Below are 15,431 nucleotides of genomic sequence, written 5' to 3' on the forward strand. Positions count from 1 at the left end.
TAAGACAATGCGATTCAATTTCTTCAAAATTATTTACCGTACTTGGCATTAAAATGACATGGCATTAAAAGGAAGTCAATAAGACTTTTGAGATTTGTCCTATTCGCTGACGCCATTGAGATGTAGACAAGTTTGGATGAGCATCGATATGGACTAACTGAGCACTATGGTATGGGAGCCAAAGAAGTGACACAAGATAAAAATACAAATGAACCTCCAGAAAACGAAGACCATGAGCTCAAACAACAATATCAATATCGATAACCATACACTTCAACTAGTGGAAGAATATATATATATATCTGGACCCAGCATCAGGCTAGGCAAAGACAACGAGACAGCTGAGATAAGAAGAAAAATCAGTTTGTCATGGGTAGCATTTGGAAAATTCGCATATTTTCTCAAAGAACCGAAGATACGAATTAATCTGAAACGGAAAATATACGATGCCTGCGTACTACCAGTTATATTGTACGGTATCGAGAGAGTCACCATGACAAAGAAAACTGCATAACAACTACAGGGTTGTTAACGTACGACTGAACGTGTGGTGCTGGGAATTAGCTTAAAAAATAGACAAAAAAACGAGGATATCAGGGCAAGAATCAAAGTGAGTGACGTCAAAGAAAACACTGCAAAAAACAACTGGCGTTGGGTACTACTACCTTGCGCGAAATGATGAGAAATGGACGAAAATCATTATGCAGTGGAGACCATAGAGAACAAAAAGAAGCAGATGCAGGACTCATGCTAAGATGGCGAAATTACATACAGAGAAGAGAAAGAACCAGAATGCGCCCAGCATAAAACAGATTAATATGAAAGAAAATGGAAGAGGCCTATGTCCAGGAAGCGGATTAATACAGAGCAATGTGCCAAAAAATCACAGAAACAACATTTTGCGTCGGTGTTATATTATATTTCCTGTGATAAGTCCGGATGTACTCTAGGTTTTTGTTACTGATATCTTTAATGTTTTTAGTGAGTTATCTTGGTCATGGCACTCCTGGTCCATATGTCCTATGTATGCTTTTCTTGCAGTCAAATGTTTAAAATATATTAAGAACATCTTTGATCTCGAAATTGTTTGAGGCATTAGGGCCTCATATAGTTGCTCCGCTGTTTAAGTATGAACAGCATTGCTTCATTCATCGATCTACCATTACCAACCTTTTATATTATGAAAAGGCTTTGTTGAATGCTTTGGAAATTGGGTTGCTGATAATAAAAAATTTCGGACCTTTAGAAGTTGTAATTATATGAGGCATTCCTCAGGATGAGCAATTCTCTGCATTTTTTTTAAATTGTTTTATCTATCTGACATCATTTCTGATTTATGCAGATGATGTAAAAATGTTTAGGGTCATAAAGGCACTTGCGATTCTAAGTTACTGCAAAATCCTTCAGTCGTAAGCAGATTTTGGAAAAAGCTGGAGCTTGACACAGTGTAGGTCCTACTGACATAAAGAAAAATTCTGAAGGCAATAAATCCTAAAAAAGATTTTTGTTGGCAATTACTTATACCATCATGTTGGCCATAAGGTCTGATCGTAATTCAATAACCAACGAAGATATAAGAACTTTTTGAGCCATGGCTTCTGTAAAAGGGATACCTTATGTTATAAATAAAATATATACAGTAGTACTGGGCTTAACTAGGTATTATGAAAGTTTTTGGGTTTAGTATTTTTATTCGATAATTCTCAGCATATTGATTACATGTCCAATAGAGCAATGCGATTAGTAGCTTTCGTTTCTTGAACCTTGAAAGGATTTGAGAATATTGAAAGGTGTTTACTGTGCCCTAGTCACATCAGTTTTAGAATACGCATCCTGTATTTGGCAGTCATTTTATACTATCCATAAGGACAGGTTAGAACACGACAGACGAAAATTTTTGCGAAAAATTGGTCTTAAGTTAAATATTTCTTATAATAATATAAATTGTTCTGAAATTAAATTATAATCATTACGTCTTTTTATAAAATTGCAGCGTTATTCCCCGTTTGTTAGGTGTGAATTAAAACACTCGATGTACAAAAATAGTCCTCTGATTTATTTACACACTTACACTACTATTTATGTTCAATTTAAATATCGCGCCAATATTTCGAACCGAAATGTCAACTGGCCTCCCAGCGGGTGTCCAGAGATGTCGTGCGGCATGCACGCTTGCGACATTTCGGAATGACGAAGAACAGCTGATATCCGCGGCGTTGCCAATATCGTTACAAAATCATTAATAATATGGTGGATGTCCCGGCAGGTCGGGCAGCATTGGTTTTCACTTAATTAATTCTAAATATAAATTACTTTTTAATGTTAATTTTCACAGAACTAACTATCAAATTAATGCTCTCTGGTGTCTAGTCGCTTCAATATTGCTGCTCTATTTGATTATATGGTCAGAACCTTTGAACCTTGTGAAACTCAAATTACGAGAGTTTTTCCACTGACCAAAATTCTTTATTTTTATCCTCTTTTTGAGATTTTTATTTGATTAAGGGCATCATATTTATTATTACTATAAAAGAAATCAAAAGGCGTTTAAAATAAGGAATCACACGATCCTCTTCCAGCTTACGAGTTTGATTTCTAGTCTCCACACACCATTTCTAGTCTGCACCACTCATGTATTTATTTCTCAGTATTCTCTAAAAAGCTTGAAATTGAGAAATTGTCTCTTCATTACTATCTGGAATAATATTGTTTAGAACCTTGTATTAATATTTAGACGAACTATTTTATAAACCCAGAATGTTTTTATTTCTTTTTGCATCACACCTCATTATCTTTATAGGGATGCCCTTTATGGGAAGGAAACGAGTACACCGAACATGAACGAAGGCAGCTATTCATTGCAAGACTACCCAATGTCCAAACCCTTAACGGGGGTGGAGTTATATCTGCGGATGAACGTGAAGATGCCGAAAGGGCCTTTATCCGTTATTACATGGAAAAACCAGAAAGCGATAGACCAGAAAGGTAACAGGTTTTTGATAATAGATTTGAAGAAAATGAACAAGTGTGTAATATTTTTAGATACAATTATCTAGTGCAGAAACATGGTAAATTAGACCCTCTAGTAAATATAGATCTTAGACCAGAAAAGAGGGTTAAAATAACGTTCACTTGCGGCTCTAACAGCGAAGTGCGATCGGTCGATATTTACAGAACGGTGAGCGATCTAAAGACTCGTTTGGAGGGATTTGCCGGAATACCTGCTTCGAAGATGAGGTTGTTTTATATTGACCAAGAACTCAGAGATATTCAGGTAAGCTTATTAAAAAAAATGTTAATTTTAAATGCTAGCAAATGATATGTTTATTTAGGGTCCTGAATATATGAGATTTCCTTCTAAACAACTCTTCAGCTATAACATAAGATCAGGAGATGAGATTATTATTGTGTGCAAGATGGAGAATAAAAGAAGAACTCATAGTGAATCTAAGTAAGTTTAGACGCGAATATGTTGTTACTGATGTTTTATTTATTTGTTATTTTAGGATGTCGGAGAAGCAAGAAAGAGCTATGTATAATCTGTAGCTATTTACGGCAACTGTTAATGGCTAAGTAATATATAATACTAACACATGAAATAAAGTTAATATTTATGTATTTTTGGTTCATATATGTGGCACTAATATAGATAATAAACTGGAAACTATTGATATTTGAGAAGAGCAAAATTTTAAGAGATTTTTTAAATACTTGTTGTGTACGGGTCAAAGCTGGGGAAAATGGTTTTAAGTTTTCTTAAAAGAAAATATATACGTTTTATAATATTTGCGGTTTGTGAAATGAAGAAAGGAAAGTTCACTCAGACTCTGGGAAAATTATTTTTCTTTGTGTGCGTGACCAATTTACGTCAGAGGCAAAGCCGAGCGTGTCAAGGGTTCCATATTTAAAAATATCAAAAAAGTTTCTATGAAATGGGCGATTTCCAAGATCAGGGTGTTAAAAAATTTGTTTTTAAATTTTAAAAACAAAAAAAATCTTTTTCCTTTTAGGCATTATAGTAGTATTTTTAATTTCTCAGGAGATTAAGTCCATTAGTTATAAAAACGCATCCCCCTTAGGAGTTTGAAGATTTCGGTATAGTTTTTAAGCCAAAACTTGCTCCCCTAACAAACAAATTTGACGTATTTCTGGATTTTGTCAAAAAAATAAGACTTTCGCTACGTTTTCGGTGTATGCAAAAATACCTATTCTAAGAAAAGTGATATTCAAACTCATCTGTTTTTTTCGTAAATAACTGGATATTTTTCACTACCTCGTTACTATTCTAGAGTAACATTAGATCTGTTATATAATTAAGTGAGGCAAATGAATACCAAAATACAAGGTAGATTTTGCAAAGTTTTTTTACAAATTTCAATAAAACTAGACATTTCGCAAACCATTATTTGACCAAACCATTCTGTATTTAAATATACTTCACATACCTACTTAAAACTCTAGTATTGAATGATATTTGTAGTAACACTTGTGATATGTTGCCAAGAAACTGAAAGTTTTGGCGCAAATAAAACTGCCATGTAGTTTTATTTATATTGTGTATTTTGAATTTTTATCTAAGGTGTATCTATTAAATTGAAGATAGTTTTACTTTACAAAATAGTATAACCATAGATCTTCTGTATATTTAGGCAGATTTTGAAAATTATGCCACAGCTTTATAATTAAAGAAAAAGCGAAAATTCTATATAACAACGGGAAAAACTTCCAATTATATAACATAATATACTTGCCGAAATTGATATATGTATTTTAATGTAGTGTTTCATTTAATAATTTTAAGTTATAGTTGTAGTCATTGGTGGTGTTAACGAGTATGTAGTTTATTTTAGAAAAACTACCCCTTATTGTGATAATTTATTTAATTTTAGTTGATTTTTTTGGTCATATATACCAATAAAAAAGCGATTACTAACAAATTATGTTTTATTTTGCTTTCTTTCTTTGGATACTTCCTTCCTGGTCTTTATAATTTCGAATTTGTACATTTTAAATAAAGCTACGAAGTATAAGTACTGTGGAGATATATTGTGTAAATACACCAAATAATTGGTCTCCTCACAGATTTCCAATGCAACTAAAAATAACACAATCATAAAATCATTTGGTCACAGGAGGTCAGCATAGTAGGACCGGAAATACTCCTTAAACGAGTAAAAGGCATTTTTATTTAGGCATTCCTTGATCTTAGCTTTAAATGCAGAAATGGGCATATATGAAAACCTGTACTCCATAGTAACATGTGCCGTTACGGTATCTGTAAAGCCAGGAGCCATTGTTGCTGGTATAGTGTGAGTGAAGTATCAGCATGGGTCATAGATTTTTCAGGAATCTTCTTAACAAATAAGATTTATGAAATATAAGCGCCATCTATACCTCAGATTAGCAATCATTAGCCTCATTCTTACACATCTGCGCTGTAAGGCACATTTTTTGATATATGAGCAGAGTGATCCCAATTAAAGTGAAAGTATCGCAAATATGCAGCTCTGAGCGTGCAAGAAGAAACTGAGGGAGACAAATTTCGTATTAAGAATCTACACCTTGATAATTTACGAGACTTTGAAAGAATTAATTAAGAAAAATTAGACGAGAGTACCCCAACATGGAATTGCCAGGTCAATCCCGAATCCAGAGTGACTCGAAGGAAATATATAACTAAATCGAAGGAAATATATAGTAAATAATTTTCTTAATCGATGCGATAGCGCCCTCTACCCTAGGTATAATTAATCAGGATCAGGTCAATTAGAATGTTGCGTCATCAGCATAAAGATAATATCCAAAGCCAGGATGACAGTTGAGAAGATCATTCACATAGACCAGAAAGAGAATGGGCTCAAGAACATGCGGCACGCCATGTGTCATCAGTAAACTCTGGGACCTGAAAGTGGAAGCTGCACTCAAAACCTCCAGAATCTTGTCACACAGGTCACTGACCGCTGTATCCATTGAGTGTTGATGTCTAAATCCATGTTGCCTAACATAGAACAATGAATTTTACTCTAAGTAATCCTCTTTTTGACTCTTCAGTAAACTCTCCAAGAGTTTATCAAAAATTGGGACGAAAGAAATCGACCGATAATTTTTGCGGTAGGAGTTTTATGGTTAGAAAAGAGATGAATGTAAGCAAAATATGTCTTTAGGCTTAATGGATTTTCCAGAAGACGTCAATGGTCTATCCAATCCTGGAGGTGGGTGAGGTGGATTTGGAGTCTGTATCTGATCCAGTATTTTCTGGGGATGGTGAAGAGGATCAGCAGTGTCGTCATTTACTTTGCTGAGGTCTAGAAATACTGCACGAGTTTTAAAAACTCGGTTAGCTTTTTACCGGGTGTGGTAGATGGTGGTTTGGTGGACGGTAGACTGATTTTTACTGGAGCCGAACTGATCGTTGGGGATGGCGTTAATTTTTTATTTGGCGGTAGAGAGTTGTTGGAGCTTGACGATCTTGCGCAGGGCGTAAAGGAGACTTATAGGATGGTACCTGGATAGGAGGGTGGACGACTCGCCCTTTTTGGCAATCAGGATGATATTGGTAGTTTTCCAGGGGATGGGAAAATGTGCTAGGTAAAGAATGACGTTGATGATGTCTGTCAGTTTTTAAACCTGTCCTTCTGGTAAGTGTTTTAGAGCTCCTATTCCGGGAGCTTTGCGGTTTTTGGTAGCTTTGATTAGGTGTTGGATAGTTTCGGTAGAGAGTTGGGCTATGTGTTCTAGCTGTTGGGGGATAATTCGGAAGAAGTTTTGGTTGAACAAGGTTTAGACGTCTACTTTCGAATGTATTGGCCATGGTTTCCCTCTTTAGTTAGGAATCCGATGATCCCTTTAGTTGTATTCCCTTGCACTCTTAGGAAGTGAAGAGCTTCTTTGGTGCCTTTGGTCAAATTGCGAGCAATCTTTAAGAGCTCACTAGAAAATTTAATAATGCTCTCTATACTATCAAGTTTATGTTCTCATACTTCGAAGTAACATTTCTTATGTAAGGACCTTACTCGACGATTGGCGCGGTAGTATTGCCTTTTGATGAATGGATCGCTCGTCTTAAATGCGAAGTGCCGTATTTGGTTACGGTGGTGAACTTTTCTCTTGATGTACTCGGGAAGGTGCGTTTTGGTTGCGTGAGGTAGCAGGGTTTTCTTGGAGCCTAGAAGGGCGGAGGAAATGTCGTGGGAGAGTTTTGCTACTGCGTTTTCTAGCATTTGGATGTGAGTGATTGAAGAAGCTGGGGGAGAGAACAGGCAGGACTTAAAGGTGGGCCAGTGAGTGTAGATTCTGGGGTTTAAGGGCATGCTTGGCGAGGGAGTGCCGATCTCAAGGTAGATTGGGAGATGGTCTGAGGATAGTTCGCGGATCACTTATTGACTTGGGTGATGTTTTTGAGAATAAAAAAGGTCGGGGATTTCGAATGCTAGCTGATGGAGCTGATGGGTTCCTGAAGTGGCCAGATGTTGAAGAGAATGACTTTAGAGGCTTCTTGGATAACGACGTCATGTATATTAGGCAAACGGCAACCAACGTGCTTGGCAAGTTCCCGCCGATTAGTATAGAGAACTCAGTGAAGTCAAATTTTTGAATTTCTGCTCGCCTGCGGCCGATGGCCTTGATATTTACTGAAGCGATTCTAATAAATGTGGGTTTGTGGGAAGGGCCTCTATCCATTCTTGGGTAGGGAAGCGGCGAATGTTAGTCATTGTTAGTTGTCAATGTTAGTTCTATAGCTGCCATAAATACGGTGAAATTTGGCCGGGGGTCGAACTAGCCGAGGGCTTGGGGAAATTTGATGTATATGGTTGGGCCAATTTGCTATTGTCTTGTTGTTCCCATTCGAACCTGAATAAGGGAATTGTAGAACGGGTTTTTGGGCTTGTTCGGGGTGCTTTCAGCAACCTTGGTATAAAGCAGTGTGAGCTTTTACGTAATTGGCACATGTTACCGAAAAGTTGCATCTAGATTGAGCATGTCCATGGGGTTGGTAGCGATCGCATTACGTATTTCGAAGTTTCCATCAATGCGCTTCTACTTGATCGCACGTTTAGGAGCTTTATGATTTGGAAGAATGCTTTCTCTTCCCTAGGTAGCTGGACTAGAACCAGTGAAGTGCGTTAGCGTTTTTTAACAAGGTTTTTCACTCTTTTAACTTATTTTCTAGATTTCAACATGCCTGTTTAATAAAAAAAATTGACCAATTCAGCACTGTTATAAATAAAGTTTTGGAGGCTATTGAAAAATCGGATCTGTCTTGTGGGCTTTTATGTCTTGATATCTGAGTAAGGTCGTCAGTTATATTGACCGTTAAATCCGTAAACTTTTTATTTATCGCCGTTAAAATAAGTGCTGTTACTTTAGGAAATCCGATTTTCTAGCTCAAGTACCATTACCGCTAATGCTGCCCTAGCAGATGTTTCGTTACTAGTTAGGGCTTCGTAAAGTCAGCACATGCGCTGTTACTGTATATGCAGCCGGGAGGGTTGACTGAGGACGCGCCTCGTTTCGAAAATCCTTCCGATGTCAGTTTGTATTCTGGCCTTAAAAGAGAACTTCTGACCCTCCAGAAGTTTTTGAAATTTATTCCTAAGGATAGATTATTATCCACTACTCTTCTGTGATGGCGGCGTTCGGATATGTCTAGTTTGTCTTCGTCATTATCGGACGATATGGATTCAATCGGTAATCGGCTCCTGTTGGAATCGCTAGAGCCCCTCACTGATTAATATATTATTGCATAAGAGCTTATTTAGCACACTGACACTATGACGCACTAAGAATCGCACATATTTCTTAGGAGATGCATCTAGGACAGTGTATTTAACGACAACAAGAATTGCTTAATATGAAAAATTTGATAACGTATGTTCAAAGGAACGACCGACATGTAAATACAATTTATTCTTGGATACAAATTTTTTCATATAAAAATAAAATTGCTTTTTTTCGTTGTCCCTTAGACTCTTTTGATGTCTGTATCTACAATATCATCTCAGTCTCAGTTATTATAAAAATAAATTTTTTGTGACAACTTTACCACCCTGTCTCTATAAATGTAAGAAATTTAAGACGTATTCATAAGACGTTTTTTTATTTCAAAACAATCACCCTCTTAAATATTAGCATATCGTTAAGGAACACCCTGTATATAATTAAGGATTTCCCTTTATCTTGCGAGTACGATTGGCTCTGACGTCACTTGTGATTGCCGGCGATCGCCTCGGCGTGTAGTCCTGCATTAAGGTTTGACAGTTTTGACAACTGGAGGTTTGTTGACATTTTATTTTCATAATTTGGGGTTAAGTTTCTCCCCATCCTTTTTCGTTTGGAAGTGCTAAGGTATTGATGGCGGTTTTGTGAATAATTTCATTTTTTTCAACTTTTGTGCCCTGAAATTGTAAAAATATTAAGTAAACAATCTAGCTTTAAGTGTTTACTATCCATAAATGAACAAAAGTTTCATGGATGGACTCGTAATTTGGAGATTCTTCCCGATTTAATTTTCCGAAGTTTGGATACATTTGTGTTGTTTTGAAAGTTTTGTGCTAAAATTTGTGTTAATACTCGTAAAAACATATTTGTATGCACTTTTAAGCATATCTAGCTTCAAATCATACATTATTTCAGTAAAACTATTTTATTATTACCCAGTTTTTATAATTTTTTAAGAAGTAGGTTTTTAGTTTCCTCAAGTTCTAAAGTCAGACCTTTATAAAACATGTTCTCAAAAGCCCAAAACTCATTTTTGGTAAGTTTAATTATACTAACACATATTTTGCTTTTAGATGGCCTCCAAGATCATTAAGCCCGGTGGCAGTGAGCCAGATGCCTTCGAGCAGCAAGTCTCACAGGCTCTGCTTGAATTGGAAATGAACTCTGACCTCAAGGCACAGTTGAGAGAGTTGAATATTACTAAGGCTAGGGAAATTGAACTTAATAACAAAAAGGTAAGAGATCTTTATTTTAGATTAATCTGTATTTTTTAGTCGTACTACTTAGTGCATTGCCATTAGACTTTCATGTACTCAAAAATAGTGTTTTCCACAGTATTTCCACTGTTAAGAACTTTGTTCAAAATCAACTTATGTCAATTGAGTATTTTGTTCATCATCAAAACATCACACAAATAACTCATTTTCAATACATTTATTTTATTTGTAGAATTAAGTTTTACACTAATGTGAATTGTTTCGACAAAAAATCCCAGTAAAGGTCTAGTTTAGAGACTTTAAAAATCTCACCTAAACTTGTAGGCAAAGGCTTAAAATTTGTGTAATTTTTCTGGAAACAATATTCAAAGCTAAGTAGGTAGTGAATTTTCATGTGAATTTTTGTTTAAAGAAAAAAATTATTTTGACATTATAAAACCTAATAATTCTGAATACTGCACTAAAAATTATGGGAAAATAGGATCTAGTGTTGACCTTAAGATGTGAGGAAATGTTTGCATTTTTTTTACAGCAATGTAAATTCTCAAAAAATCATTATGCAATGCTTTTATGGGTAGGTTGGGTTTCCTTATAATTAACAGTAAATTAAATCCTGTTTTAACTACTTACCTAATTGAAACTGATAAAAGTAAGAAATAAAAGCAGTATTTAGTGTATTATGTTCCATTGAGATATATTGTCATTCATATTCAATTAAAAGAAAGTTTATTGCGAGTAAATAATAATCCCACTGCACAAAAGTTACAAATTTAACAATGCTGCTCTTTCAAAAAATTAATGACATTCATATCTAACATATCATAAGTCAAATCTAATGGTGCCTAAAATGATATTTGCACTATTAACTCTTATTCTAGAAGATATGAATATGGTTAAATTAGCCAAGTTGTTATATTTTGTCACTGTTAATAATAAGGGTGTAGGAGAAATTAGTGCGCAATGCTTAACCACAAATTCCTTGGACAAAAATAAGCCAACTTGTCTGTTCCAAAGTTGCTTTGTTTGACTACTATGTGGGTGTCCTCAATTGACATTGTTTGGCCCTAAACTACATGTTTCCCAAAGTTGTTCTTTAATACTTGTGAAGGTTTGATGACTTAGAACCCTGTGCTTTCCATATTTCTTGATATACAGATATGATCATTCAGACCTCGCAACATTTAACTTTATTTTTATTCCCAGCTTCATGCTTAATCAGCAAAGATTAAATTTAAAACCACTTGCTATTTTCTTGTTAAAATGTGTTCTCTTAAGGAAAAACAAATTATTAAGTGGTATTATGCCAGCAGTTCTGTCAATGAAATATCAGGCAGAATTGCATTCACATTCGAAAATCGGCCCATTCCCCTATGCAGCACAATATTTGTAATTATCCATAGGTTTGAGACCTTTGGCTGCTTGCAAAATTGCAGGAAATGCTACCTACACAAATGAGCAACCACCTGTTGTTAGACCTCTCGGCAAAGAAAGGGAGCTTCAAGAGGTTAATGTTTGTGCTGTTGCTGAAATGAACTTTCCTTGCAATAGTACAACCATTGCCAAAGAAACGGGGATTGAGCCTTTAAGGGTTAGAAGAATTTTAAAAAGAAATAAGTACAAGTGCTATAAGTTGCAAAAAACCCAAGAAATTTTCCCACAGGACCATAAGAGATTGATGGAATTTTGCCTTGAAATTTTGGAAAGGGCAAATCAGGATAAAATGTTTATTAGTAACATTTTGTTTTCAGATGAGTCCTCTTTCTCTATTTGTGGTAAACATAATCCGTCCATTACAGTGGGTTATTCAAGGGAAAATAAACACATAAGCATACCAATACATACACAATACCCTCAATAGGTTAATGCTGGCATTTTAGGTGATTCAATTATAGGCCCTTTTTTTATCAATGCCATCCTTAATGCCAACAAATACCTTAATCTTTTGAGGGATGAAGTTCTTCCTGCTATTCAAGGGCTCAATATCAATTTAGAACAAGTTTGGTTTCAACAGGATGGTTGTCCCGCTCATAATGCATTAGTTGTACGTAACGACTCTCTCTGATCGAATAATCAGTGGAAACGGTACTATTAAATGACCCGCCAGAAGATTTAGGGATACCTAAAAGAACAAATTTATAGGCACGAAAATGAACGGGCTACTAATTTAGAAGAGCTTTGTGTTAAAATTAGGCAAGCATTTAATAGTATCTCCATTGAAATGTTGTTGAACACGAGAAGGTTGTTTTATGATTGACTTACTGCACTGCTAAACAGGGTGGCCTTTTGGAACCTTACATAAGATAATTTTTATTTTTATTTAATATTATCAAATTAACTTAATTTTTTGCTTTATTTTGAATTAATTTTTTTATTTCCTGTCCAATATTTAGTTAATTTATGTTTACAACATTATTGCAGTCGGTTTTAGTTTATTTTTTGCTGTTAGACCAGGCAGCAACAAAGACTCAAAAGAAACAACTTTTTTTTTTAATTTGCCACAGAGCAGTGCATCCCCGCTTAAACGCCTTAATAATACTGAAAGGTTTCGGGCTTCGGCGGGGTCCGCTGCTTCGAGTATGTTGTCACAACGTTACCAGACCTACCGCGATATATAATTCCTATAGGCGAAGTTAGAATGATCATATCTGTATATATATACCACATAAGAGTATGTCAACCTTTTCAACAAAAGAACATTGCTCCATTTGAAAAAGAAACAAAAACAATAGATAAAGACATACCAAAATATTAATAAAACATATTATTGCTTAGGAAATTAGAAAAACAGTGATTTGCTGTTTACATTTTTGTTATTTTTCAAGCTTCGCTTATTCCAAATAACCCTTAATCATTATTAGGTAGGTTTATTCGACAACCCAATTTTTTTAAATTTCTGGGCATTAAACCAAGATGCCGCCTATGTCAAAATTCATCAATTTATATAGTTATTTTTGTCCTCCACCCCAAATTTGATAAAATTCAAAAAAGGTATTTAGACTCTACTTTAAAAAAACATCATTTTAATTTTAAAACGTTGGCACTTTCTAGAGGTCAAAAGAAGCAACTTTTCTTAAATATATTTGTCCAGGTTTATTATCCCAAGTATCATTGTGCTGCATTTTACCAAAGTATTTTATTTTTAACCCTTTTTTAAATTTTTTCTGTTTTTATCATAAGCCCATCTTTTCTTTTCTACCCAAAATCATTTTCATCTTCTGGATATCTCAAGTTTTGCTATGCATCCGTTTATCTATATAATTTACTAAATGCAGTGCCTGAAAACTCACTAATACTTCTATTGAAACATATGTCACTGTTGTATTAGTTTTGCTTTTAATTTGCCATAAGTAGTCTTGTCTTGGCAGTATTGTATAAACAGGATTGAAATTTTCTTCTTCATTACCTTTTTATTCCATAGACAAATTTTCTGGAGTATGATTTCTACAATAAACATTATTAAAAATGATAAAGTTAAAAATTGTGCAGTTCAACTATTAAAAATGTTAAAGATTGATCATCGTCATATCATATTCATTGTAGATTTAGCATAGGCTGATTTAACCTCAATGTTTGTCCAATGGATCTAGGGGTTTCCTTCGATTCCAATAGAATAGAAGAAAATATATTTTGGTCATCAAAGAATTTAATTGGTAGCAAGTTAATCAAATATGGTTCATTTTCCTAACATTTATTCAGTTTCATCGGCTTATTTTGAGTTTCCTGTTTAGCCATGATTTTTGCATGAGTGAGCACTCATTTTGAAAATAGAAAATGTTGTTAATAAAAATTAATAATAACTTAAAAATAAATAAATCGTGAGTGAAAGTTCCTTGGGGCTGCTACTATATAGATTAAGTAATATTGCATTCTAATCTATTCCAGTCAATTATCATCTACGTCCCCATCCCGAAACTGAAGCAGTTCCAAAAAATCCAAACCAGGTTGGTAAGGGAATTGGAAAAGAAATTCAGTGGCAAGCATGTAGTGTTCGTAGGAGAACGTAAGATTCTCCCCAAACCTACCCGTAAGACCAGAATGAAGAACAAACAGAAGAGGCCACGCTCCAGAACTCTCACCGCTGTGTACGACGCCATCTTGGAAGACTTGGTCTACCCAGCTGAGATTGTGGGTAAAAGAATCCGCGTCAAACTTGATGGTTCGTCCCTCATTAAGGTTCATTTAGACAAAAATCAGCAGACAACTATTGAACATAAAGTAAGTTGAGTAAAAATCATTTCCTGCAAGCAGTTTTTCAATTAAATTTTGATTTTAGGTAGACACCTTCGCATCTGTCTACAAAAAACTGACAGGAAGGGAAGTGACGTTCGAATTTCCTGAACCTTATTTGTAAAGTTTGGTTTAATATAATTGGTTATTAAGTAGTTTGTTGGTTTTTTAAAGTGTTACCTAACTAATAACATATCGATCAACAAGTATGAATAAAGGCAATTTCTGTAGGGAAAATGTTGAGTCACATGACAAGAAACAAATTTTTAACGTGTATTCCCTTTTTTCCTAAAATAGAAATGCAACCAAAAAATAATAATTGAGCTGATTAAAGCGGATCACAACGAATTATAAATACTTTTCTATTGAATCCTAGTACGTACATAGATAAAAATTTTAAAACGAGTTCAAAGTCTAAAAATTTTGTAAAAGTTGGAGACTGCGTATGCGGTATGATTTATTCATTGGAAAAATTAATAAAGCTTAGAGATTCCCTGGATACACAGAGATATTAAGAAGCATCAATATTTCGAACTTCCATTGTCTGTTTTAAATCTAGCACGAGTTTCGTTCGGGAAATATGTGTGAAAGTGTCATGTTACTTGTTACAACTTTTACTTATCACAATGAACAGTAGTTCATTGTAATAATTGATATCAATAGTGGAGGTGTAGGAAACAAGAATGGAGCTAGTCAACATTTAGATGTACTTCTAAGTTTTTGTATAGGGAGACCACTTGAACTTCTTGTTGGAGATTTTTTGGAAAACTCACACTCCGTACCTAGAAGTTTTAGCAAAAAAATGCTTTTGATTGCGATTAATTTCCTGAATTAAGAAATCGCTAACTTCCCCTCACTTTAACGCTGAGAAGCGTAAATCATTAATGTAGTTTTGTTTATGCGTTAATTAATTAAAGTATTATTTTATTTAGAAAGTCAAAAATTGTACTCTATAATAGTCATATTATAATCTTATAGCTTTGTCAGAGATTATAATAATAATAAATGTCTTTATTAAGAAAAAATACAATTTCAAGAGGAAAAGTACATTTCTCAAAAGGCGAAGTCTAGCTGACTTTAAGACCAGCTACTCAACATTAACTCTAAAATTTCATATAATATAACAAATTATAGATTAAACAATAATATCGTAATAGTATTAAATTACTAAAATTAATAATTAAATTACTAGATTAATTAATACATTTTTAACAATTTTTTCAATTAATAAATACGATATAATCTAATAGTATATTAACAGGCTATACT

The 15,431-nt window shown here is 34.4% G+C and overlaps 2 protein-coding genes across 4 annotated transcripts in view; both read left to right on the plus strand.

The window, feature by feature from the left end:
* The window catches only part of LOC126744385 (tubulin-specific chaperone cofactor E-like protein), a 53,319-nt gene extending 49,630 nt beyond the window's left edge, over window positions 1-3,689 (plus strand). For all 3 annotated transcript variants that reach the window (XM_050451764.1, XM_050451763.1, XM_050451766.1), the window contains 4 exons: window positions 2,801-2,985; window positions 3,043-3,274; window positions 3,333-3,451; window positions 3,507-3,689. In XM_050451764.1, coding sequence (XP_050307721.1) covers window positions 2,801-2,985; window positions 3,043-3,274; window positions 3,333-3,451; window positions 3,507-3,546 — 576 coding nt within the window. In that variant the 3' untranslated portion in view covers window positions 3,547-3,689. The remainder of the gene's footprint in view (window positions 1-2,800; window positions 2,986-3,042; window positions 3,275-3,332; window positions 3,452-3,506) is intronic.
* Window positions 3,690-9,253: 5,564 nt separating this feature from the next.
* On the plus strand, window positions 9,254-14,317 carry LOC126744644 (40S ribosomal protein S7). Its single transcript, XM_050452143.1, has 4 exons — window positions 9,254-9,345; window positions 9,792-9,953; window positions 13,818-14,150; window positions 14,209-14,317. Exons 2-4 carry the CDS (start codon window positions 9,792-9,794, stop codon window positions 14,284-14,286), a joined length of 573 nt encoding a protein of 190 aa, XP_050308100.1. The 5' UTR covers window positions 9,254-9,345; the 3' UTR covers window positions 14,287-14,317.
* The last annotated feature ends 1,114 nt before the right edge of the window (window positions 14,318-15,431 follow it).

This window comes from Anthonomus grandis, chromosome 14, assembly GCF_022605725.1.
Source record: "Anthonomus grandis grandis chromosome 14, icAntGran1.3, whole genome shotgun sequence".
In the NCBI taxonomy this organism is placed as follows: domain Eukaryota; kingdom Metazoa; phylum Arthropoda; class Insecta; order Coleoptera; family Curculionidae; genus Anthonomus; species Anthonomus grandis.

Coding starts and splice junctions, on each gene's coding strand:
- LOC126744644 (XM_050452143.1), top strand. CDS start 9,792: ATGGCCTCCAAGATCATTAAGCCCGGTGGCAGTGAGCCAGATGCCTTC. Junction 9,954..13,817: donor TTGAACTTAATAACAAAAAG/GTAAGAGATCTT, acceptor AATCTATTCCAG/TCAATTATCATCTACGTCCC. Junction 14,151..14,208: donor AGACAACTATTGAACATAAA/GTAAGTTGAGTA, acceptor TTTTGATTTTAG/GTAGACACCTTCGCATCTGT.